The 26,337-nt window shown below is 52.3% G+C and overlaps 2 protein-coding genes across 2 annotated transcripts; one reads left to right on the top strand and one right to left on the bottom strand.

Moving 5' to 3' along the window:
• The first annotated feature begins 4,234 nt into the window (after window positions 1-4,234).
• On the top strand, window positions 4,235-10,459 carry LOC140596730 (USP6 N-terminal-like protein). Its single transcript, XM_072745221.1, has 6 exons — window positions 4,235-4,323; window positions 4,544-4,609; window positions 5,154-5,253; window positions 5,524-5,676; window positions 5,973-6,134; window positions 10,326-10,459. Exons 1-6 carry the CDS (start codon window positions 4,321-4,323, stop codon window positions 10,457-10,459), a joined length of 618 nt encoding a protein of 205 aa, XP_072601322.1. The 5' UTR covers window positions 4,235-4,320.
• Window positions 10,460-15,260: 4,801 nt separating this feature from the next.
• Window positions 15,261-16,536, bottom strand: LOC140596732 (vomeronasal type-1 receptor 1-like). The gene has a single exon (XM_072745223.1). The coding sequence runs from the start codon at window positions 16,309-16,311 to the stop codon at window positions 15,394-15,396; it is 918 nt and encodes a 305-aa protein (XP_072601324.1). The 5' UTR covers window positions 16,312-16,536; the 3' UTR covers window positions 15,261-15,393.
• Window positions 16,537-26,337: the final 9,801 nt, after the last annotated feature.

Raw genomic sequence — 26,337 nt, 5'->3', positions numbered from 1 at the left:
TAGATGCCTCGTGTTCCCTGGGCTCCAAGGGGCCGCCCTGGGCCCCTCTCACCAGCACTGCCTTCCTCCCCGCAGCTGCGACGCCGGGTGTACAAGGGGGTCCCGCCCCAGGTGCGGGGACAGGTGTGGCTGCGATTGCTGAACGTCGACCAGGTTAAGGCCAGCAATGCCGGGAAATACCAGGTGGGACCCGACCCGTCTACTCCCCGTGGACCCTCGGTCCCCTCCCTGCCCAGGGCTGACCCTCCGTGACCCCTCCCCACCCGGGGCTGAACTCCCGTGTCCCCTCCCCACCCGGGCTGATCCTCCACGTCCCCTCCCTGTCCAGGGCTGACCCTCAGTCCCCTCCCCGCCCACGACAGCTGGGCACAGGCCCTCACGCAGGCCCCGCGGGCACGGTGGGCACTCCCGCCGTCCCCGGCCTCCCAGGGGAAGGGTGGAGGTTCCTGCAGGACACACTCCCGTGGTGGCCCCGGGGCTCCCTGCCCAGGACGGCAGCTGCTGACAGGTCGGGGTCTGTGTCCCTGACGCCGGCTCCTCCTCCCGGGGTCTCCCCGCAGGCAATGAAGGAGGCGGCCCTGGTCTCCTCCCGGGACATCGTGCAGATCGACCTGGACGTCAACCGCACGTTCCGCAGTCACACCATGTTCTGGGACCGCTACGGGGTCGGGTGAGGCTGCTGGGCCAGCGGGGTTCGGGGGTCGGGGGCCCGGCCTGGGAGAGGCCCGGGGGCTTCTGTGCTGGGGACACGGGGTCTCCGAGGCCGGGGGGAGCGACGGCAGCAAACAACACACTGCCACGTGGTAGGGTGCTGGGGATGACCCCCGTGCCCCCAACCCCAGGGTCTCGGGGATGGGGAGGCCGCAGGACGGGGCCTCCAGGGGTCACCGTCTGAGCTGAACCCCAAGGGGGTGAGGGGCGGCCCCGTGAAGAGCAGGGGGCCGGGGTGGGGGCGTGGGGGGCACGAAGGGGACCTGGGGCCAGGGTGCATGGCCGCGGCTGGACCGGGACACGTGGACCCGACGAGGGTCGGACAGGTCAGGGTGACACCCACCCTCCGGTGCTTTATGTACTTCTGAATTCTGGGCATTTTGTTTTAGACAATTTGCACTTGGTGAGCACACACGGCATGACGCCCCCCCCCCCCCCCGACGCCGCCCCGGTCCAGGCAGGCCCTGCGCGGAGCACACGGGGCCCCAGGGGCAGGGGCAGGGGTCACAGCAAACCCCAGACTGGGGTCGCCTTTATCTGTAGACGTCTCCGTGTGCACCTTAGAGAAGGGGGTGCCCTGTGTCCGCAGCCCCCCACGCCATCCCCCTGCATCACCCCCCACACCATCCCCCACAACCCCAGACCCCCACCCCTACACTATCGGTCCCGCCCCCACCGCCACCCCACCCCACCCCCACGAGGACGCGGTGCAGCTGCCCCCTGTGGGACATGCTCAGCCTCCCCGGCCACCTTGGGGTTCTCTGGACGGCCTGCTCCCGTCAGAAGCCCGGGTGTCCCGCAGAGTCCCCAGGGGCCGCGGGGAGGTGGGGAAGGCAGGGAGCCCCCCGACAGGGGCTTGCAGGTGGGTGGAGCATAGGGTGCAGCTACCTGTGTGTGCAGCGGGCGGGGTGTGTGGGAGCCCGGGACCCCAGGGGTGACCTGCAGGGGCGCCAGGGGCGGGGCTGGGGAGACGCCAGGCATGGGTGGCTGGGCTTCCCGGGCGGGCCGCTCGGACCGTCTCCCCACGAGAACTCGGTGCTCCTCCCTGCAGGGAACCTGCTGCCCCCTGGGGCCCCCGCGGCCCTCAGAGCGCGGCCGGGTCAGGCTGACCTGTGACCCCCGGCCCGGGGGGAGCCGGCCTCCAGCAGCCCGGGCCCGGGGGCCGCGGAGCCGGGGTGCAGACTCAGGCCGCCGTGCGGGGGGCATCGGGCGGCTCCTGGCAGCGCTGAGGGGGCCGCACCCCGTACCCCCCCGTGCTCAGATAGTGACCCCAGGGGTTCGCAGCCTGTATCGGGGTCACACCTGCACGACGTTCCCTGCTCTCCTCACGGCGGCTCAGACCTGGAGCCCCGAGATTGCTCTGGGATGGGCGGGCCCGGGGTGCCCCCCACAGAGTCCAGCCCAGGGACACCTGGGAAGACCTGGGGTGCGCTCAGGGCCACGGATGCCCCGGCTGCGTGGGCTCGGGGCAGGGGTCACGTGGGGCTGGTGGTGTTCCCGGGACACGGGGCCGGGCCAGGCCAGGGCAGCGGAGGAGAGGCGTCAGGGGCTGCGGGGACCGGGGCAGGGGGAGCGCTGGCTCCCATGGGGGCGTGCGGGGGGGGGGGGGGGGGGGCCGCTCCAGGGCTGGAGGCCCGGGGCGCTGGCGGCGCTGGGGGAGCCCGGAGCTGCACACCCCACGGCGGGAGCCGCTCGGAGGCGTCGGACACCCCAGGGTGCACTGAACCCCCGGCACGCTGCACGTGTGAGGTCGCCGCCTGTCCCCGTGCGCAGACCTGACCCCGGAGATCGGCCCCCGCGGAGGGGCCCTGCGGGCCGCGGGGCCTGCGGGGCCGGTGTCGGCACCTCGGCGGCCTCGCTGGGCGGGGGCTGACTGAGCAGAGCCCCCCGCTGTCCCCCCTCCTAGGCAGCGAGCCCTGTTCTGCGTACTGGCAGCGTACTCGGTGTACGACACGGTGAGTGTCCCTGCCCCCGCCTCCTGCCCCGCGGGCGGCCTTGTCCTGAGTGGTGGTGACCAGCGGGACTCACAGTTATGGCCCCGGCTCCACGGCCCCCGAGATGCCGGGGAGGGTCTCTCTCCTCCGGGACGGGCAGGGGGCGGGGTGCAGACCTCCCAGGGGAGGCAGGGCCTGCGTGCCCGAGGGCCGGGGCTGCCCGGGGCCCCCGCGTGCACCGCGGCCGTCCTAGAGCTCGGGTCTGGACCCTGACAGACGGCACTACCGACGAGAGCCCGGGCGGGGAAGGCTCCCACTCCCCCGAAGGGAACGAGGCCGAGGCGCCCAGGAGGCCGCCCCCTTCCACGGCGCATTCCAGAAGGGTCCCCGAGGACCCCAGCTCACACGCTCCCCGGCCCCGCGGGGTGTCCTGGCCCAGCTCCCCTCGTGGGACCTGCCAGGGGCCACAGTCAGGCCCCCCCACCCCCCCGCCGACCTGCCCTCTGGGGGGTCTCCAGACCTGGCGGGTCCCCTACAGCCTGGCACAGCTCACGGAGGCCCCTCCTGCTGGCCTGAGGACGGGGGTCCTGGCACGGCGGCCGCAGGGCTCGGTAGCGGGGCCCGGGGTGCTCGCGCCCCAGCTGGTCCGGGTGGCCCTCACCTGCTCCCCCGCCCTCTGGGAGCCCCCTCCGGGAGCCCGGGCTGGGAGGGAGCCGGGGGAGCCTGACGCCCGCGGGGAGGGCTCAGAGGGGGCCTCGGGGCGCACGCCCTCCGTGGGGCTCTGGCTCTTGCAGGAGGTGGGCTACTGCCAGGGCATGAGCGAGATCGCGGCCGTCCTCCTCATGTTCCTGCCCGAGGAGGACGCCTTCTGGGCGCTGGCCCAGCTGATGGTGGGCGACCGGCACTCCATGCACGGTAGGGGCCCGCCGGGGAGCTCAGGAGGGCCTCCCCGCAGGCTGCTGCACCGGGGGGCAGGCGGGGACCCCCCAGCTCGCCCCCCCACGGGCAAGGGCCCCGCCTCCCCGGTGGCCTCGGGGTCCCGGAGCCACGGCCACCCGCCCCACCGTCTGCAGGCCAGGCACGCACTCCCGTTGCTCCCCCAGCCTCCCGCCGGGCTGCCGGCTTGTCCCCCAGGCCCCCCTGCCAGCCCACGGCCACACGGGGCCCAGGGGGCAGCGTCTCCCCCTCCCGGGGGCCCCCAGCCTCACTCCCAAGCCCCACAGCAGAGGGCCGTGCACGCCCATCACCCTCCCCTTGGCCTGCACCCGCTGCCCCTCGGGGCTGGGGACCCGCCTGTCCCCGCGGCGGCCCCCGCAGGAGAGAGGGTGCTGGGTCAGCCGGGCCCGGTCCTCAGCCCCCAGCCCACGCCCCGCGGGGTCTCTGTGAGGACGAGGGTCCCCGGGCCCCGCGCCCCCGGCCTGGGAGGCAGGCCCTGCCCTCTGGGAAGAGCGGATCCAGCCAGGGCTCCGAGGGCGGTGGGCACACGGGGGTCAGGGCGTGGCGGGGAGGCCCCTGCCCCGACACCCCCCACCCCGCCTGGTGCAGGAGGAGGCCCTGACCGTGGGGGCCTGGGGACTTCTCAGGCTTCTTCGTCCCGGGCTTCCCGAAGCTCCTCAGGTTCCAGAGACATCACGAGCGGGTCCTCCAAAGAGCTCTCCCGGACCTGAGGAAGCACATGGCGAGTGGGGGCGAGTGGGAGCTCCTGAGGCTCCGTCCCCGGAGCCCGGGGCAGGGGGTGGGGGGCATGGCCCTCCCTCCGAGCTGCCCAGAGTTGGGGTCACGTTCCTCCCCCTGGGGCCCGGGGGCGCCCTCGGGGCTGGGCTGGGCTGCGGGGAGCGCGTCCACCCGGCTCCAGGGGCCGCGGCGTGGGGCCTGAGCACCCCCTGCCCTCCCGCCAGGACGAGGAGCAGATGTCCACCGGCATCTACAGCCCCAAATGGTTTCTCCAGTGCTTCCTCGGCCGGGTGAGGCCCCCCCCCGGGACCCCCGCTCCCGGACCTGCCCCCTGCCCCCGGGGAGGGCCCAGCTCAGCCCCACCCTCCAGACGAGCCAGGCCCGACCCCGGGGTCCTGAGGCTGAGGCTGAGGCTCGCAGCCCAGCCCGTCCTGGAGAAGCCCAGAGGGTCCCTGGACGAGGTCCCGGGGGGCGGCCCGTCTCTGCCTCAGCTTCCCCGGGGGAGGCCGGGTCAGCCCGGGGTGTGGACGGGCCCTCGGCCCATCGGGCGGCCAGCCTGGGGTCCTCTCGAGGCGTGGTGTCTGTCGTCAAGTGCGGGCAGAGTCTGTGCCCCCAGGGGTGCGGGAGGTGCTGGCCGGGGTCGGAACCCGGAGCGGCCGGGAGTCCCTGATCTCCCTGGGAGGAGGGCACGCACGGGGAGGCGGGGGGCGGGGGGGGGCGCTGCGGGGCCTCGTCGCAGGCAGCCGGGGGCCAGATGGCAGGCCTAGCCTAGCCCCAGCCGAGCCCCCCAGGGGCCCTGCTCAGGCCGCTCCTCCCACCCCGCCGTCCCCCTAGACCCCCTTCTCGCTCACCCTGAAGCTGTGGGATGCCTACGTGTTGGATGGGGAGAGGGTGCTCACGGCCATGGCCTATACCATCCTCAAGGTGCACAGGAGTAAGTGAGCCCCCGGGAGCCCAGGTGTGCCGGGGGCGGGGGGCAGGGGCAGTGACCCTGGGCTCTGAGCAGCACCCAGACCTGGGGCGGGGGGACGGCGGGGCAGGCGGGTGCAGCGGGGCTCCCCGAGTGGAGCAGCGGGCAGGGGCCACCCCGGCCAGCGCACTGCCCGCGGCGCTCCTGGGCACAGCGGGACCCCAGCCGCTGGCCTGGGGGCCCCGGGGGCCCCAGGGCGGGGCCCTCTGGGTCTGACTCTCGCCCACCGCCCAGAGCGCCTCCTGAAGCTGCCCCTGGAAGGGCTCCGGGAGTTCCTCCAGGACTCTCTGGCCCAGCCCTGGGCCCTGGAGGACGAGGCCGTGCTGAGACACCTTCGGGCCTCCATGACCCAGCTCCGCAGGATGCGGTGCGACCTGCCCCCGCCAGGTGGGCTCAGGGCCCCGGCCCCTCCCGACTCGGCCTGCTGGGGCCGCCCACAGGGGACAGAGCCCCCGGGGCCCCCGTCCTCATCTCTGGGGCTCTCCTCTTCTGCTCCAGCCTCGGGGACCCCAGGCCAGGGCTGGGCGGGCGGGTACCCACTGCAGGGCCCGGGCAGCAGTGTGGGGGGCTGAGCACAGGGTCAGGCCGGGGGGGGGTCACGCGGGAGCCGTGAGGACCCCCGGGGCCCCCAGCGGGGGACACACAGCCTGCTGGAGACGCTGACCCCGTCGGCCTCTTTCCAGCGGGACCTGAGGAGTTCCCCACGAGGCCCCTGGGCCTGGAGCCAGTGTCCCCGGCGCCCGGGCCTCTCCTCCCTTCTCCGGCCTCTGAGCCACCGCCCAGGCTGGAGGAGCCGGCCTCCCCGGGCCCAGCCGCCCGGCCTGAGCCGCCCGGACCCCCTCCCGGCCAGGCCATCGTCCAACTTGCCCCCCAGCCCCGGCGGTGGAACTCCCTCCCCACCCTCCCGGGGCAACAAGGCGGTGCAGGCAGGCGGCCCCGGGACACGGCGGGCTTCGAGACAGAAAACGGGGTCTCCTTCCATTTGGCACCTGCCTGGGCCACCCCAGAGGCCCCGCGACGGACCGGGCCCTGGAGCACCCCCGGGACTCCCATCACGCGGTCCCCCCAGCCCCCTAGGGATGACGCTGTCGGGCCCAGGACACCCTTCCTGCCCCGCGGCCACTGCAGCTCGTGCCCCTCGCTGGGCAGTGACGGGCACAGCCAGGGCAGAGCCAGGGCGGCGCTGAGCCCGCTGCCCCGAGGCCCCGCACAGGCCCGGGACCCTCTGCCCCCCGCGTCCACGGGGCAGCTCGATGCTCGCGGGCCTCGGGGGCAGAGCGTGGCGGTGAGGGCGGGGGCCCGGAGGCTCCGGCCCGCCGTCACCGTGCCCTGCCTCGTCTCGCTGTGCCTCCCGGAGGGCGGCACCGCCCGCACGGGACACCAGCCCCTGACCCAGAGGGACCTGGGCTGGCCTGGCCCCGGGCTCTGTGGGGGCAGGGGCGACTCGAGCGCCTGCCCCAGGCCCAGCGCTAATGGGATCCAGCGCCCCGGGGCCCTGGCCAGGCCTGCATTCTGGCCCCGGGCCGAGCGAGCCCTCTCACAGCAGGATGTGGCCTCCTGGGCCCTGGGCGTGCCCCACAGACCCAGGTCGCTGACCTAGGGCAGCCCTGGGGATCCCGGGACACCCCAGGGCAGGGCAGCGGGGGCAGGCCCGTGGGCCCCACCCACACCCCCACCCCCACCCCCACCCACACCCACACGAGGAGGCAGGCTCCTCCACGCGCTGGGGCTCCAGCAGTCAGTCACCCGGTCCCAGGGGGCCCGAGGCCGGGGTCCAGCTGCCCTGCGGGGACCCAGCGCAGGAGCCCATGGGCCGCAGGTCCACGTCAGCCCTGCCGCCCCCAGAACCACCTCTCACCGCCCCGACCTCAGGACACGCGCCCCCACCCGGAGTCGAGTCCGCACAGGCTCCCAGGCGGGGGACGACTCCAGCACCCGCACCCCTGTGGGATTCCCGCTTTCCTCTAAGGACAGGAAGGTCTCCCAGGGGAAGGCGCGCACCCTCGGCTCTGAGCCCCTGTTTGCTGTTGCAAGTTCAATAAAGTGTTGTTGTGTGAGAGGGCACGGCCGGCTCGTTTCTGCGTCTCCCGGAGCTCTGTGCACGGGGTGCGGAGACACCCCCAGAGAGGAGGAGGGGGCGCCGCCCAGGCCCCGACCAGCCCCTGCGGGGGCGCCGCCAGGCACACACGGCTGACGTCCCCACGTGCCTTCCCGGGGCGGCCAGACGCCAGGGTCAGGACCCCGCAGACTCTACTGCGACTCAGCCTGCGCCCGCGGCCAGGACGGGCCTGGGACAGAGTGACAGCCGGGGAGCCTCAGGTCACCAGGGTCTGTGCTAAGCGCCCTGGGAGGTCTGTGCCCCCTCTGTCCAGGGGGCCTGGGCTGCCCGGGCTCCGGGGCGCTTCCTCCCCTCCCCGCCCCGGGCCTGTGCGCCTGGGGCACAGAGGGCCCGCGGGGCGGTCAGCGTGGCCCCGGAGCGGACGTCAGGACAGCAGGCCCTTGCAGCTCTCACACCTGGGCCACCCTCACCGGGCGGGCTCAGCGTGCACACCCGGTGCTGCTGGATCCCTCGCACCAGAGTGTGGAGGGCACCCTGCACGCCCTGGAGAGTAGGGGCTGGGTGAGCGCGGGGCTCGGCCTGGGGGCAGGCAGCGCAGGGGACCGAGGGACCCCGGCCCCGTCCCCACCCCGACTCCCACACACACACACACACACAGGCAGCCCCAGGGCTCCCCCCACGGGCAGCCGGCCCCTCAGGAGCTCCCCCCAGGGCGGCCCCGAGGTCTGGCTCCCCGCTGGAGAGGCATCGGGGAGAAGAGAAGCGGCCGGCGCTCGGCGGGGACCCGCTGCCACCCACGGGAATGTGGCCGAGCCGGACCTTCCAGCTCAGCTGACCCCCCGGCGGGACGGGACGGCACGGGACGGCACGGGACGGCACGAGGGGGCCCGGGTCGGCCGGGAGAACCCAGCTAGCCGCCCAGCGCCAGCACCGGAAATGATGGTGCTTCTTCAACCGTTTCGGCGTCAGGACGACGCGGCCCGAGGATCAGATCGCGGCACGGCGACAGACAGGCACACACCCCAAACCCAACAAACGTCGGAATCCCCCGACTGTTGTCAGACAGCAGCCGGACGGTTACAGACGTGACGCTGGGGTCCCCGGTAGGACACACGGAGGACGCTCCAGACCACGGCTGCAGAGGCGCTGGAGGCCCGGGGATGCGCCTGCGGGTGCCCACGGGGAGCGCGGGGCGGCGGGAAGCACCCTACAGAGGGGGGCCCCTCCTGGGAAAGGACGCCGGGTCCCCGCGAAGGCTCCCGATGCTGACAGCTGTCCCCCTCTCCTTCAGCTTCTGGTTCCCCCCCGCCCCATTTTGCTCTTCCTGATTCTCCGTCGGCCTCCGCCCTGCATCCGAGCCACTGACCACACGGGCTTCTTTAGGACGTCGGGTCCCAAAAGGAGGCCGAGCTCTGGCTCCCGGGATCGGGAAGGACCATCGCCGAGGTTTATGCTGATCCCCCCCGAGCTCGTGCCTTCCCGGCTCTTCTGTCCTGCAGAACGAGGGGAGGCACGGGCCTTACGGGGAAGGAGGCCCACTCCCACTCGGGCGGGACCGTCCCTCGTGGGGGACCCCGTCATCTGGGCCCGGGAGAGCGAGCGGGGCCATCAAGAACAGGTCGCAGGCTAGACATGGTCCGCTCTGAGGTTTGTCCTGAAGCGAGCACTCCCCTTCCACGTCACGCTGTCTTAGTTCATCCATTTATTATTTGTTAAAGGTTTTACGTTTATGTCCTCTCTACACCCAACACGGAGTTCCAGCTCACAGTCCTGACATCAAGGTCCCCCGACCAGGCCGGCCAGGCACCCCAGGGCCATGTTTCTCATCTCTTTGCTGGCTCGCCTATCTCTGCACCCAGCTGGGACATCGAGTCCACGACGGGGGAGCTTTAGCTACCTCCGAACCCGCAAGAACCCGGAACGTTCTCGCTGTGTCCCCATCCTAGAACGACCTTCGCCGTCGAACAGCAACTCAAATAAATCGGCAGCCAGCCCAATGACTCCTGGTCAAGGAAACGGCCAACTTGTCACGTGTGTGGGCCCCGCTCCCTGGGCTCCCGGGGCTCCCGGGGAGGCTCCGCTTTCTTTAACATCGACCAAGGTCCCAATGACTCCACCGCACCTCGACGCCGGGGCTCAGTTTCTGCCCTGACACGACACAGGCAGCACGTCGGCTTCAGTTACTCCCTGTCAATCAATCAAAGGGAGCCTGGCCGCTCTCGGGGTGGTTGGGGTGGTTGGTAAGAACACGCGACTCTTGTTCTTGGGGCGGAGAGTTCAAGCCCCATGTGGGTGTAGAGATGACAGAAAAATAAAATCTTAAAAAGAAAATCAGTCAGTCGGTCTGGGGGAGACACAGCCCCGGATCCCACAGGGGCAGGGAGCCAGCTGACGGGTCTACGCACACTATTAGAAGCAGCAGAGCACAAAGTCAGAACTTCCAGAAGTCTGCTAGAGGGGGGGACACGCCGGCCTCGACGGTGCTCGGGAGGCGAAGTGGGGGGCGGCCCCTGGAGCGACAGGGTGGGCTCAGGGTCCCCGGGGTCCCAAGGACGGTGGCGCCAACGGTTCCCAGGCCCAGGAGCGGGGACCCCGGCCGAGGGCCGCGGGACTAGGGCCAGCTGTCTGCCCTGTGTGGCCACAAACTGCAAACCCCTGTGCGGTCACGGGGCCGTGTCCCTGGGCTGGGCTAGCAAAGGCCAGAAGTCGGAGGAGACCCTCCTGGGCGGGAGGAGCACAGGTCTCCCCCAGGGTAGCCCCTAAAACTTGGAGGTGTGAAACTCAGTCACTTGTCTGAGATAAAAAGAAAAAAAACAAAAAAACAAAACTCAGACAGGCAGGGTTAATGCAGGGTCTGTAGAAGCGGTGGAGGCCCGGGGCCCGGGGGCTCCTCTGTGGAGGCCCCTGCAGACCGGGGCGCGGATGCTCAGCCCCCGGCCCAGGGGACTTGGCGCCCCCACCCACATCCCGCTCTCAGGCTCGGGGGCAGTACAGCACTGCCCGTGGGAGGCAGACCCCGCCTCTGACCCGCAGGTGCATTGCTCCGGAGGCAGGTGCTTCGCCCCCGAGGCAGCTGCGCACCTGACATCAGCGCCGAGGCTCGAGGAGTAGCATGGCGCTGCCCGCGGGAGGCCAGACCCTGCCTCTGATCCGCAGGTGCATCGTCCCCGAGGCAGGTGCGCACCTGAAGTCAGTGCGGCGGCCCCGCCTCCAGACCCCGACTGGACCTCTGGCTGCTGCCAGATTGAGGTACCGCAGAGGCCGCAGAGCTCCAGCTCCGGAAGGAGAGCGGGGTCGAGCTTCCTCTGTACTTTGGGCTTGCTTTATTTTCATTTCTTTTCTTCAATTCTTTTTTATTAATTGCTTGATTTTAGTTTTTATGTATATACCTTACATATTACTTTTGTTTACTTTCATTGTACTTTGAGCTGAAAAAGGACAGCAACAAAGCCTAAAGCCTGCAGCAGAAGGGAAATAATAAAGATGAGAGCAGAAATAGACAATACAGAAACAACAAAACAGTAGAATGGAATAGCGAAACTAAGAGCCGGTTCTTCAAATACTTAATAAAATGGATCAAGCCCTAGCCAGCCTCATCAACAAGAAAAGAGAAGGGACCTTCTCTAAATAAAATCACAAATGAGAGAGGAGAGATCACAATCAACACCAGAAAAATAAGACAATTATAAGGGAATACTATGAAAGATTATATGCTAACAAACTGGGAGACCTGGAAGAAATGGACAAATCCCTAGAAATGTGCAAACGAGCAAAACTGAAATAGGAAGAAATAGAAAATGTGAACAGACCCATAACTAGCAAAGGAATTGAATCAGCAAGGCACCTGGGTGCCTCGGTGGTTGAGCAATTGCTTTGGCTCCAGTCAGGATCCCGGGGTCCTAGGGGATTGAGTCCCACATCAGGCTCCCCACATGGAGCCTGATTTTCTCTCTGCATGTGTCTCTTCCTCTCTCTGTGTCTTTCATGAAAAAATAAATACAATCTTTTTTAAAAAAAGGAAAGAGGACCCAAATAAAATCACAAATAAGAGAAATAACAACAAACACCACAGAAATACCAACGATTATAAGAGAACATTATGAAAAATTATATGCCAACAACTTAGAACCTGGAAGAAATAGATCAATTCCTAGAATTGGATAACATAGCAGAAATGAAAAAGGAAGAAATAAGAAACTGGAACAGACAGATAACCAGCAAAGAAATTGAATCAGCAACCAAAAATCTCCCAAGAAACAAAGTCCAGGACCAGATGGCCTTCCCGGGGCAATTCTACCGGATATCTAAAGAAGAGTTAATATCCATTCTTCTCAAATTATGCTCAAAGCAATCTATACATTTAATGTGATCCCCATCAACATAGCAATGGTATTTTTCACAGAACTGGAACAAATGATCCTAAAATTTGTATAGAACCACGGAAGATGGGCTGCCCTGGATCTCTGCCCCTCTCTCTCTCTCTCTCCCTCTCTCTCTCTCTCTCTCTCTCTCTGTCCCTTCTCTGTGTATTCTCATGAATAAATAAATAAAATCTTTAACAAAACAAAAACAAACCACGGAAGATTGAAAATAGCCAAAGCAGTGTTGAAACAAAACCAAAAAAAAAAAAAAAAAAAAAAAAACCAAAGCTGGGGTTCCAGATTTCAAGTTATATCACCGAGCTCTAGCGATCCAAAGAGTATGGTGCGGGCACAAGAAAGAGAGCCTTAGATCAATAGAATAGAATGGAAAACCGGAACAAGACACACACCTGTAACTCTATGATCAATTAATCTTCAACAAAGCAGGAAAGAATATCCAACAGCAAAAAGTCTCTTCAACAAACGGTGTTGGGAAAACTAGGCAGTCACGTGCAGAAGAATGAAACAGGACCACTTTCTTACACCATGTATGTAAAAAATAAATTCAAAATGGATTAGGGACCTAAATGTGAGACCTAAAACCATAAAAAGAAGAAAAGATAGGCAGCAATGTCTTGGACATGGGCCATTGGATCTTCTTTCAAGACACGCCTCTGAGGCGAGGGAAACAAAAGCAAAAATAAACTATTGGGACTTCATCAAGTTGAAAAGGTTCCGCACAGTGGAGGAAACAACCGTAGTGAAAAGGCAACGTACAAAATGAGAGGAGATATTTGTAAACGACGCATCCGATAAAGAGTTAGTGTCCAAAATAGATAAAGCAAATATAAATCTCAGCATCCTAAACACAAATTACCAACCGAAAATGGGCAGAAAACATGAATGGACATTGTCTCTGACAGGACATCCAGATGGCCACCAGACACACGGAAAGTCACTCAGCATCACTCATCACCAGGGAAATGCAGACCCAAACCACAATGAGATGTCACCTGACAGCCGTCAGAATGGCTAAAATTCACAACACGAGAAACAACAGGTGTTGGTGAGGCTGGGGAGAAGGGGGAGCCCCCTTGCACTCCTGGTGGGAATGCGAACAGGTGCGGCCACTGTGGAGAACGGTGCGGAGGGACCTCAAGAAGTTAAAAGTAGAGCGACCCTACGATCCTGGAATTGCGCAGCAAGGTACTTGCCCCGAGGATACAGAAGTACAGATCCTAAGGGGGACGTGCAGCCCAGTGTCTGCAGCAGCGTCATCAACAGCAGCCGAACAGCGGACCGGGCCCAGGCGTCCACCGACAGATGAGTGGGCACAGACGATGGGGGAAATACAGTCACTGCGACGTCACTCGGTCATCAGAAGGGATGGAATGAAGCCATTGACAACGATGTGGGAGAACCGGAAAGGACTGATGCTAAATGAACTAAGTCAGTCAGAGAAAGACAAATACCATACGATTGCGTTCACGTGTGGATTTTAAGAAACCAATCAAACTGCAAAGGGGCGGGGGGCGGGGGGAGACGAGAGAAGCAAACCAAGAAACACATTTAACCATACAGAATAAAGTAATAAATACCAGAGGAATGGGGGGGGGGGTGGATAGGGAAATGGGATGGGGATGACGGAGGGCACCTGTGACGAGTACCAGGCATTGTAGCCAATGGCTGAATCACTATGTGGTACACTGAAACTATGTTATACTGTGTTAACAAACCAAAACAAGCCTGAAAAAATATGGTCTACATCCTCTATCATTAGGAAGTTACCAATGAGAACAGCAGCGAGATAGTGCTACACACCATTTAGAGATGCTAAAGTCCAAAAAAAAGGATCCCAGTTGCTGGAGGGTTGTATATGACAGGAATGCTCCTTTATGCTGGGGATGTGCATACGGTTGCTTTGGAAGACAGTTTAGCAGTTTTTTCCAAGGCTAAATAAATCTCTCCTGAGGGCCCAACATTCATACTTCTAGTATTTAGACAATTGTTTTGAAAAAACTGTTTCCACGCAAAAACTAGCATGCGAGTATGCGCGGTAGCTCTATTCATCGTAGCTAAAACCTTAAAGAGATCAGGATGTCCTTCAGTACATGAACCCATAAGCAAACTGCGGTGCATCCAAGTGAAGGGTGCCAGGAAGGCCACACCAGCCTGCGAGAAGGGTGCACATGGGGCCGGCTGGGCCCGTGCACACAGTCCTGTATGAATCCATGCGTGTCCCCCGAGTGCCCTCACCGGTCAGGGCTGTGCTGGTCCCTGGAGCCGCCCGGGCAGAATGGGGCCAGGAGCACTCTTCCCAGGTGGGGCAGTGGAAAGAACAATACATAACCTCTGACACCCTCCACAAGCCTTGACTGGGGTTGGGTTGGATTTGAAACAGTAAGTGACCAGGTAAACACTTCATTCTTCTATTAGAGCCTCTATTAGAGGACCAAAGGGCAGAAAACCAATGCTTCAGCTCAAGTCTGGACTCACATGTGACCCTGGGCAAGTCCTGTCCACCCTGGGGGCCCAGGCAGATGGAGGAGAGGAAGAGAGCCAGTTATGTTTAAACTTAACTCTGACCCTGACCCCGACCCCAAACCCCTAACCCCAGACTTTGACCCTAAGCCCAAACCTGAATCTATACCTTATTTCCTAACTACATACCAGAACCATCTGACCTGCATTATCCTACTACGCCATAAGCTGAGCATGCAGCCCTTTGTAATAAGCTGTAATTGTGACAAGCTGCCTTACTTTCTCTGGTGTGGGAGATACCTAGTTCTTGGGTGTTGGCCTTTTTGCCCCCTTCTTTCTTTTTTTTTTTAAGATTTTATTTGTTTACTTGAAACAGGGAGCACAAGTGGACAGAGTGGGAGGCAGAGGGAGAGGGAGAAGCAGGCTTTCCACTGAGCACACAGGCTTTCCATGCAGGGCTCAGTCCCAGGACCCTGCGTTCATGTCCTGAGCCGAAGGCAGATGCTTCACCAACTGAGTCACCCAGGTGCCCCTGCCCCCTTCTTCTTTCACTCTTCAATTCAAACCTCAAGTCATCTATATGTTCAACAGTTCTCAGGACAATAATATTTCTGGTGTTTTGAGATCTTGTATATTTCTTAGTGTTTCTTCTTCATCTTAAATGTTGGTAAAAAATTATTGCAAATTTGAACACATTTCTGAATTTATATGAGAATATTAATAATTCTACTTTTAAAATTAAATATGACATATTTCTGACACACAAAGTATAGAGCACAATTTAATAAGCACACACATTTCATCACTTTGCTTAGAGCTAAGGTTACCTTACACAAAAAAAGTAACCACTACCCTTTTGTAGGTTTATTGATTTCTATAATTGTATGATAATGTTTCCAATATTATAAAACATTCTACATTACATACCTGTTGCTATTTTATAAAGTTTAAAACTTATATACATGGTATCATAATCTAAACCTTACATTTAATCTTTAAAATGTTTTTTAAACATTTTAAACAATAATTTGTAAACATTTGAAAACAATAATTTAATTACAGTTCTTTGGATTGTTAACTCAGTTCAATGGGGACGATAAATGTAACTCATGTCATCGATAAGCATGTTAATCTATATTCATACAAATGACTCCTGTGGTGCAGAAGAATGCTAAAGAGTGTTCTATGATCAATGAATTTTCTTTAAGAAGAGAAAAATCTTTTTGGGGGTTTCATGAAATTTATTCTATTTTCATTTTTAATTAGAAAGAAAGAACAGATAGTTGGGTAACATGATGAAAAAAAGTTATTAAATTTCTCCAGTTGCTCCTTTTTCTTACTTGTATAAACTAAATAAACAGTAAGAAAGGTGTTGGTCCAGTAAAAGAAAACAAAGCAGCTCACCAGTATGAGAATGACGTGAGTAGCCTTGTTTTCAGGAGAGCGTGAAGACTGGATGGTACTGCGAACATTCTGAGCTGCTCTGTGATGTCTGTAAAGGATATTCACCATGTAGATGCTACTACATGTCATCAGAGAGAGAAAGGACAAATCTCGAAGGAATACCGTACTTAGAAATATTGATGATATCTGGCCATCATGTGCACTGCTTTTACAATAAGCAATCTGATACCCAAGTCTATCATCGGTGATATTCCTGTTGGCCACAGTTCGTAAAAGGACCACAGAATAGATGGCCATGTTGATCATCCAGAAGAAAAGTAAGGAGGGTTGAAGGAATGCAGGGATTTTGTATTTGAGCCAGGCCCATTTATGACTACTTGGAGTAATAGTCACTGCCTGAAATGTACTCTGGAGGGCGGTTGTGCACAGAGAAATGCTCCGGGTAACTCTCTGAATATAGAGCACTGTTTTACATCCAGTATCGCCCATCTCCACTCTAATTCCAAAAGATGTAATTATATTTGGAATCCCTCTGAATATGAGCGTCAGAGCATTAGCCAAAGTTAAGTGGGCAAGAATCATATCTACAGGCTTCTTCTTATGAGGAAAAATTAAACATGTGTACATATATAATGTAAATAACAAAGAATTCCCCATGAAACCAATACAAGTTTGAAAGATAAAGAAAATCCCCCAAATTATGTCACTGGAAATCATTGTCTTTCAGTCTCTCTTAGATCTTCAAACCAAGTCCAGTACATCCTATAGACAAATAATTTAATTATGAATATAAATAGTAAAGGTAATTGAGACTGAGGGCTAAGCTATCAAGTTTCAGGGAGTCTTCCTGCAGAATTGGCAACTACGTAGCTATACGAGGGATCATCCAGGTTCTTAAAGAACAGAACTGTCAAGGAACAGAATTCAATTTTTATGAAGACAGAGTATCATATGTTCTGTGCCAATTAATAAAAGTAAAAGCTCATGCTTTCTCTAAAATAAATTAAAATTTTTTAAAAAGAAATGTGTTGTTCAATTTATTTATTAAGTTTTTATTTAAATTCCAGTTAGTTAATATAGAGTGTAGTATTAGTTTCAGGTATACAACACAGTAACCCAACACTTCCATACATCATCCAGTGCACAACATGACAAGTGCACTCCCTAATATTTATTCTGTATTTTACCCATCCTCCTCACCCACCTCTGATAACCATCACTTTGTTCTCTATAGTTAAGAGTTTGTTTCTTGATTTACCTACCTCTCTCCCTTTTTTCCCTTTAGCTTGTTTGTTTTGTTTCTTAAATTCCACATATGAGTGAAATTGTATGGTATTTGTCTTTCTCTGACTTATCTCACTTAGCATAATACTCTCTAGCTCCATCCAGGGCATTGCAACTGGCAAGATTTCATTCTTTTTCTATAACTGAGAAATACATAAATATGAATATGAATGTGAATATATATGCCACTTCTTTATCCATTCATGAGTCAATGAACACTTGGACTGTTATAAACAATGCTGCTGGAAGCATCAGGGTGCATTGTGTCCCTTTGAATCAGTATTTTTGTATCCTTTGGGCAAATACCTAGTAGTGCAATTGCTTGATCGTAGGCAGTTTCATTTTTAACTTTTTGAGGGAACACAACTGGCTCCACAGGTTTGTATTCTCACCAAAATACAAGAGGTTCCCCTTATCTTCACATCCTCACCTATTGTTTCTTGTGTTCTTGATTTTAGACATTCAGACAGATGTGAGATAATGTCTCGTAGTTTTTTTTTTTTAATTTTTATTTACTTATGATAGGGACACAGTAAGAGAGAGAGAGAGAGAGGCAGAGACACAGGCAGAGGGAGAAGCAGGCTCCATGCACTGGGAGCCCGACGTGGGACTCGATCCCGGGTCTCCAGGATCGCGCCCTGGGCCAAAGGCAGGCGCCAAACCGCTGCGCCACCCAGGGATCCCTGTCTCGTAGTTTTGATATGAATTTCCCTGATGATCAGTGACATTGAGCATCTTTTCATGTGTCATGTTGATGAATTCATTTATCAGTTCTAACTCTGAGCATTTTCTGAATTTTATCTTTGGCCTATTGGTTGTTTTATAATATATTGTTTATTTTGCTTAAAATTTGAAATTTATCACTGTAAATGTTCATATTTAAAAGGAAGATAGAACACAACACAATAATATCGTTTTATATATAAAGACACTAGAAAAAGAGGAGCAAATTTACCCTAAGTAGCAGAAGGAAAATGATAATAAAGATTAGGACAGAGAAACAAAACAGAGAGTAAGAATACAATAAATTCTGTAAAACAAAATGTTTGTTCCTTTCAAAGATTGACAAAATTGACTAATCTTAGATGGATTAAGAAAAAAAGAAGATTCAAAGCACTAAAATCAGAAAAGTGGGCACATGACTAACAATATTACAGAAAAAAATATTATGTAAGAATATTATGAAGTTTTATATCAGCAAACTAGATAACTTAGATGAAATTGACAAATTCCTAAAAACATAAAATTTACCAAACCTACTCAAGAAAATATAGAAAATATGGATTCCTGGGTGGCTCAGCAGTTTGGCGCCTGCCTTTGGCCCAGGGTGCCATCCTGGAGTCCCAGGATCGAGTCCCACGTCAGGCTTCCGGCATGGAGCCTGCCTCTCCCTCTGCCTGTGTCTCTGCCTCTCTCTCTCCCTATGTCTATCATAAATAAATAAAATCTTTAAAAAAAGAAAACATAGAAAATAAATCTAAACAGCCCTAAACAAATATAGAGCTTAAATTAGTAGTCAAGAACCTTTCCCTTCAAAAGAGCTCAGGATCACGTGGCTTAACTAGTGAATTTCCAATAAAAAATTTATCCTAATGCCTCTCAAATTCTTCCAAAGAATAGGAGGGAACAGTGCCTAACATATTCCATGAAGTCAGCATTATACTGATATCATAGCCAGACAAAGGCATCACAAGGAAAATAAAAGGGGGGGAACAAAATCCCTTATGAACATAAATGCATAATTCCCCAACAAAATACTAGCAAACTAAATCCAGTATCATATTAAAAGGAGGACATACTATGATCAAGTGAAATTTATCCTAGGAATGCAACGGTGGTTCAACATATAAAATCAAATACTGTAATACAGCACATTAATGGAATAAGGGGAAAATCCATACCATCATTTCAGTGCATTTGGGAGGGAAAAAAAGCATCCTTTCATGATAAAAAAAAAAAAACTCAATATTCTAGGAATAGAGGGTAACTTCCTCAACATGAGAAAGGGCATATATGAAAACCCCAAAAGTAGCACCATACTAAATGGTGCCTGAAAGACTGAAAGCTCCCCTCCTAAGATCAAGCACAAGACAAAGATGCCTGCTTTCACTGCTTCCCTTCGGTATTATCCTGGAATTTTCAATCATAGCAATTAGTTTTAAAAAAAAAAAAATCCTCAAAATGGGCAGGAAAAAGTAAAATTATCATATGGTTTCACTCACATGCCAAATATAAGAAATAGTGCAAGGGACTGTATGGGAAGAAGGGGAAACTGAATGGGGAAAAATTAGAGAGGAAGACAAACCATGAGAGACTCATGTCTGGGAAACAAACCGAGGGTTGCTGGAGGTGGGTGGTGAAGGGGTAACTGGGTGATGGGCATTAAGGATACCCGTGATGGAATGAGCACTGGGTGTTATACACAACTGATGAATTATTGAAAACTCCATCTGAAACTAATGATATACTATATGTCAGGAAATTGAATTTAAATTAAAAAAATAAATTAGTAAAAAAAAAATCAAATAAGTCAATAAAATTAACTATATTCACAACTTAAACTATGACTACCTCAATACTTGTATCAAAATTCCTTGATAAAATTCAAAGTGCATTCAAAATTAAAACAAATGGTAGGAAACCAAGAACAAAATGGTACATGCTTAACTTAGGAAAATAATTATTATCTGGGCCTGTGATCATCCTGCAAAATGACTAAATACTGCAACCTCTCTTTGAACGGGAAAATACCAGGTTGACTCACCATTTTTTGTACCAGAGGAGATGATCTACAAGCTAAGGCAAGAAAATGACTAGTACACATTTTGGAAAGGAAAGAAACCCCACAATTTTCTCATTAGACGGTATCATTTTCTAAGTATAAACTGCAAAGAATCTAGAGTTTAAAAATTACAAATAAGAATTTTACAAGGTAAATGGATAAAAATATCACTATACTATAACCATTTGCATTTATATACCAGAAACAAACTCCTTCTATAAAATAAAGTTTAAGGTTGAGATACTACCTAAACAGTATAAAAATATCAAGTAAGTATAAATAAAAACAAAAGACATGTGAAAGCAGTAAGAGAAAAAGCATATAATTTTTCATGTTCAAAGCCTCAAAGATATAATATGCAAATAACGTCCATGTTTCCACAATGATGCATAAGTATTATAGAATCCAGGTCTGATTCTCAAGATGATTTTTTCACCTGTACAAATGTCTATGATACTCACAATGTCAAAAATAATCAAAGCAATTTTAAAGGAAGAAAAGAATGTAAAGAATTTTTCCATGAAGTATCAAGGTAAATCAGTATGAAGCTACATCATTAAGATATGATGGGTTTGGTGCCAGGAGCACCTTATGAAACAAATTAGAGTTCCCAGCAGTCAATCAACACAGTTTTTTAGTCCCGATACATGTGATCAAGTAAAGAAGTATGGTTTACAACCGTACTGTAGGTTCTTTTCTAAGTATGACCTGAGATATTTCTGATATCATGTCACATAAAATATCATTTTCATATGCACTGAACACCTAATTGTAGAAACAAATCTATTAAATATTTTATAGAATAATTATCTTCAAGAGATTAGACCCAATATATTTTTCTTGAATTTTTTAAAAGCCCAAGTGTAAATAAAAATATTAAAAGATTTTTATGTCTCTAAAATTAAGACATAAAGTGAGTGTGCTAACAAGCCCTAGGGAGGAGGAGTTCTTTGCCACAAACATAACCGCAAATTCTGGTATGCAGAATGTATTTGGATATGTGCATTGTACTCAGGCTAGAAGAAGGAATATTGACTATAAGAGAAACAAAGGAAAAGGGGAAGAAATGCAAAAGGACAACAAATGTACTTCTGGAAATAGGGTATGGTAGTGAAGATCTTGGAAACAGCAGAAATACCGTGATTATTAACAGAAAGGGAGAGTGACAGGGTTGCAGAAGCAGATAAATGGAATAATGAGAAAAATTACATAAAATACTAACCTGGGGGAAAACGATTAGGTACATAATTAAAAGAAATAAAAGACTGTAGAGTATCTTTAAAAACGGCTTAAAAACAAGTGCATACAGGGCACCTGGGTGGTGCAGTTGGTTAAGTGTCCAACTCTTGGTTTTGGCTCAGATCATAACCTCATGGGTCCTGAGTTGGAGCCGGGTCCTGCTCCACACTCAAAGCAGAGTCTACTTAAGACTCTCTTTCCTTCTCCCCCTGCCCCTCTCACACCCCACACTTGCTCACACTCTCTCTCTCTCAAATAAATAAATAAATCCTTAAAAACAACAAAAAGTGCATAAAAGCTGAAGAGAAAGTGCAACCAATAAAAGAAAGCAAGAAATGGGAATAGAAGTAGTAAGTTGGATGAGCTCCAAAGTGTGAAGGACCAGGAAGGAATACGGAGGAAAGGCAAAGACTAGGCTACGCAATCAGTACATGGTATATGTCAATCTATCATCAAGTATACGTAAGACCATGTGCACTAATAATGTTATCTCAATTAAACGTAGAGATTTTTTTTTAATACATGCAATTAAAGAAGAAAGATGGAGATAGCCAGGAAAGCCAAAGGAGAAATTTAAGAATTTAATGAGTGGGGAATTAACTAATATAACAGCAAAAGAAAATAATAGAACAATTTTTAAAAAGTGATATAGTAGGGGCACCTGGGTGGCTCAGCATTTGAGCATCCGCCTTCAGCTCAGGTCGTGATCCCCAAGTCCCTGGATTGAGTCCTGCATCGGGGACCCTGCTCCATGGGGAGCCTGCCTGTCCCTCTGCCTCCCTCTCTCTGTGTCTCATGAGTAAATAGATAAAATCTTTTTTATAAAGTGGTATAGCAAAACCAAAATGCTTATCATACCATAAAAAATTAATACAAAGAAGAAATAAAGGGGAAATTTTAAGAGATAGAAGATCAAGTTTAGATTTGAAAAGAAGAGAATAAAATGAGTAGCAGAGTTCAGGAAAGGACTTAGTATCTCCTTTGCAGCCCTGAGACCCCAGTCACAGCAGCATCCTTACCAAAGCCCGTCTCTGTGGCTCCAGGGCAGGAGGACAACGCTCATGGGCCGTGCTGAAGAGCAATGGCAGGATGTCAGGGTTATGGGGAAGGGGCCGTGTGACTTCATCTCCCCCCTGGGCACTAACTGCTTTGTTATCCAAAATGGAATTGGCCTTGTGTACAGGGACTCAGCCCGGCATGTACAACATGTACACAGGAGCCTGAGCGGGACTCGGTGGTGCCGGGTGTCTCCTGTTAGGGTCATTAAGAGTGTCAGTCACAAGTGCACAATTACCTTCTGATGTAACAGACGGCTCCCAGGTTGGCCTAGTTGTAAATTATTCCTCAGGGTTCCAGAGTAATGATGGGATGCTAATCAGAAGTTCAGTTCTCTCAGCGGACCAAACTATGCGGACACTGGCCACAGTGCAGCATCCCTGAGGCTGGGGTGGTGACTATTCAGAGTTGAATTTCAGGTTTCTGAAATTTCCATATAAAACAAGCATATTGCTTTGTCTTGTTCAGTGACCAAATCAATCCAGTTTTTATTTTAATTCTCAATACAGGGTCAGTGATATAATGTACACAACTTTAAATACAGGAAAAAATCTCTTTTATTTAAATGTTTCTTTTTGAAATAATTATAGATTCACAGGAGGTTATCAGGGCAGAAAAGTCATATTAACCCTTCACCAAGTTTCCCCTAATGATTATTATATCTTTCACAATAGGGTACGATATAGAACAATTTGATGATGATGCAATGTATATGTACAGTATTTGGCTCATGTGTAGGTTCATGTAACCGCTACCTCCCTCAAGATACAAAACTATTCCACCCAGAGATGCCTGAGTGGCTCAGTGGTTGAGTGTCTGCCTTCAGCTCAGGGTGTGACCCCAGGGTTCTGGGATCGAGCCCCACATCGGGCTCCCCGCAGGAGCCTGCTTCTCCCCCTGCCTGTGTCTCTGCCTCTCTCTGTGTGCCTCTCATGAATAAATAAAAATAATAAAAATCTTTACAAAAAAACCTATTCCATCTACATAAATGTTCCCTCTTGCTACTTCTTCATACTCACATTCACCCCACCACCACATATCTGTTTTCCATCACTTTATTTTTGCTATTTCTAGATTGCTATATAAATATCATGTAATTATACAGCATATAATCTTCTGGGATTTGGTTTTTATCACTGAGCATTAGTCTCTGGATCCATCCACGTTGTGCAGGCATCAGTAGCTAAATTCTTTTCACTGTGGAATAAAATTCCTGATATCAGTGGCCCACAGTTCATTTAACGTTTGCCTACTGACAAACTCTATAGTTGTTTTGCAGTATGGCTACCACAAACAGACAACAGTTTTGCATTACTCTGAACAACTGTATACGAATCTTTGTGTAAACATAAGTTTCCATTTCTCCGAAACAAAGCCCAGAAGCACAACTGATGTACTGTGTGATACAGGTATATTCAATGTTTAAAGTAACTGCGAAACTGTTTTCCAGAGTGGCTGGGACATTTACAACCCTACCACAGTGTAGGAGCAATCCAGTTGCTGTACATCCTCCCCAATATTTAGTATGTGGTTATCTTCTTAAAAATTGTGGTACACTACAAATAATGTAAAATCTACCATCTTCACTGTTTATAAGCATATAGCTCAGAGGTGTTAAGTATATTCATGTTGTTGTGCAATGGATCTCCAGAACTTTTCCATCTTTCAAATCTGAAATTCTATGCCCATTAACCAATGCCCTCCTTCTCCCCTTAATCCCAACCATTCTTTCTATTGCTATGAATTTGGCTACTTAAGATACCTCATTAACTGGAATCATATAGTATTTGTCATATTGTGACTGGTTCATAGTACTAGGCTTAATGTCCATTCTGTAGTGTGTGACAGGATTGCCGTTTAAGGTTGAATGACATGCCAGTAGATGTATATACCACACTCTGTATATTCTTCCATCCATTCATGGATTTCTTGTGTTTACCTTTTTTTTTAAAAAAAGATTTTATTTGTTTATTCATGAAAGACATAGAGAGAGAGAGAGGCTGAGCCACAGGCAGAGGGAGAAGCAGGCTCCATGCCAGAAGCCCGACGCGAGACTCGATCCTGGGACTCCAGGATCGCGCCCTGGGCCAAAGGCAGGCGCTAAACTGCTGAGCCACTCAGGGATCCCCTTGTGTTCACCTTTTGTGAATAATGCTGCTATGAACAGGGGTGTGGAAATATCTCAAGACCTGCTTTCAATTCTTTTGGATTATACCCAGAAATGAAATTGATAAATTACATGGTAGTTCTACTTTTGCTTTTTTTGAGGAACTGCCACACGGTTTCCCATAGTGGTTTTCCAGAGCTTCTCATTTTTCCACATCCTTGTCAACACTTGTTGTTTTCTGATCTTTTGATAGTACTCTTCCTAATGGGTGTGGAGTGATATTTAACTGTGGTTTTGATTTGCATTTCTCTAATGATTAGTGATGTTGAGCATCTTTTTGTAAACTTGTTGGTCATTTGTATATCTTCTTTGGAGAAAGGTCTGTTCATATTGTTGGATCATTTTTAAACCAACTTACTTGATTTTTTCCTGTTGAGTTGTAGGAGTTGTCTACATATTCCTTATATTATTAATCCCTTATCACTTTAATGATTTACAAATCTTTTCTCCCATTCTATAGACTTTTTTCACTCTGTCCATTGTGCCCTTTGATGCATGAGTGTTTTAAAGTTTGATGTAGTCCCATTTGTCTTTGCTATTATTGCCTATGCTTTTGGTGTCACGTCCCAGAAATCACTGCCAAATCCAATGTTACGAAGCTTTCCCCTGTGTTTCCTGCTAGGAATTTTGGAGTTTGGGATCTTATATTTAGGTCTTTAATCCAGTTTGAGGTAACTTGCATATGCCATTATCTTATATTTTAGCTATTTTGATAGCTGTGTAGTGATACCTTATCATGGTCTCAATACTTTACTAAAGGGTAGTGACGTTGAACATCTTTTCATGTGCTTATCTGTCATTTGTATATCTTATTCAGTGAAATTTCTCTTTGTGTCTTTCTTTTTGGGTGTCCATTTTATAATTAGATTGTTTTTTAAACATTGAGTTCTCAGGCTTCTTCACATAATCTAGATAGGACTCCTTTGTCAAATAATATAGCATGTAAATATTCTCTCTCAGGATGTAGCTTGTCTTTTTATCTTTTTAACAGAATCTTTCAGAGAAAAAATGATTTTAATTTTTATGAAGTCCAATTTTTCCTATTACAGATCATGCTTTTGGTGCCCTGGGATTTTTCATTTGTTTTGTTTTTAAAGATTTATTTATTTGAGAGAGATGGGGGGGGGGGGTTTGCAAAGGGAGAGAGAGAATCCTCAAGCAGACTCCCAGCTCAGCACAGAGCCTCACACAGGGCTCAATCCCAAGACCCTGAGATCATGACCTGGGCCAAAGTCCAAGGCTTCGCTAACTGAGCCGCCCAGCTGCCCCATTTTTTGTCATGTTTAAGAACTCTTTACCAAGACCCAGGGCACAAGGAATTCCTCCTATTTTATCTTCTAAGAGTTTTATAGTTTTACAGTATACATATGCTTGATATCCATTTTGAGCTTTTTAATAATGTGGGGGGCTTAGGTGGAGTTCTTAGACAGATGGATTACACAAATCTTCATTTCTGAAGTGTGGGGATCATTAATACTCCTGCCTGAATTGGATCAGTGTAGTTTTCCATCAGCTTTAATCACAGAAACTGGTAGTAGTAAAAGTCATCCTAAAGGCTCGCTTGTATTTCAGACACCCTTGGCCTTACTTCCACTGTGTAGTAGCAGCCCAATTTCCCCTTGCTAATTGAGATAAATGATCCCACCCAGTACAGTAGCTCCCAAAAATATCTTCATGTTTACTGAACACTCAAAGGTCTATCCACATTTCTCCTCCCCACACCTCTTTGTCACCAATTTTCTAATCATATTCCTTCCAAATTGCTAACCATCCAGCTAAACCGTTGGCCACAGCCCAAAACCTTGTATATACCCATACTTCTGACTACTTCTTCCAAAGCAAAATGAACAATTAGCTGCACCTGATTGTTCCCACTCAGAAGATTTCCTTTCACCACTGTCCTTCATGGATGTCCCAGAAAGGGACTGTGGTGCCACATTTGTCCACTTTTGAATGGTGCGTGCATATTATCTGTAAACCAGGCTTGAGCTTTCACTTTCCTAGTCAACTAATAGTGCAGACATCCCTAGGAGGCCACAGATGCAGGCTAGGAGAGAGAAGGTAATGTAGCAGGAGTGAGGTCCGTGGGTTTTTGGGTTATGTCTTCGTGTAATTTCCTTGTGCCTTCAGGGCATGTACAAGCCTAATCTTGTATGGACCGCTTCCATTCAACAATGGAATACTGCAGTGCATGCCCGACCCTATGGCTTTATTG

Source organism: Vulpes vulpes, unplaced genomic scaffold (assembly GCF_048418805.1).
Source record: "Vulpes vulpes isolate BD-2025 unplaced genomic scaffold, VulVul3 u000000703, whole genome shotgun sequence".
NCBI lineage: Eukaryota > Metazoa > Chordata > Mammalia > Carnivora > Canidae > Vulpes > Vulpes vulpes.
Note: the sequence above shows the minus strand (reverse complement) of the source record. Positions and strands in the feature narration are given on the sequence as shown.

What these genes read in the sequence shown, in the direction of transcription:
- LOC140596730 (XM_072745221.1), top strand. An exon ending in TCCAGTGCTTCCTCGGCCGG is followed by an intron (nt 4,610 to 5,153) that starts GTGAGGCCCCCC and finishes CCGTCCCCCTAG; the next exon opens with ACCCCCTTCTCGCTCACCCT. An exon ending in CATCCTCAAGGTGCACAGGA is followed by an intron (nt 5,254 to 5,523) that starts GTAAGTGAGCCC and finishes CCCACCGCCCAG; the next exon opens with AGCGCCTCCTGAAGCTGCCC.
- LOC140596732 (XM_072745223.1), bottom strand. Translation starts at nt 16,311, where the DNA reads ATGATTTCCAGTGACATAATTTGGGGGATTTTCTTTATCTTTCAAACT.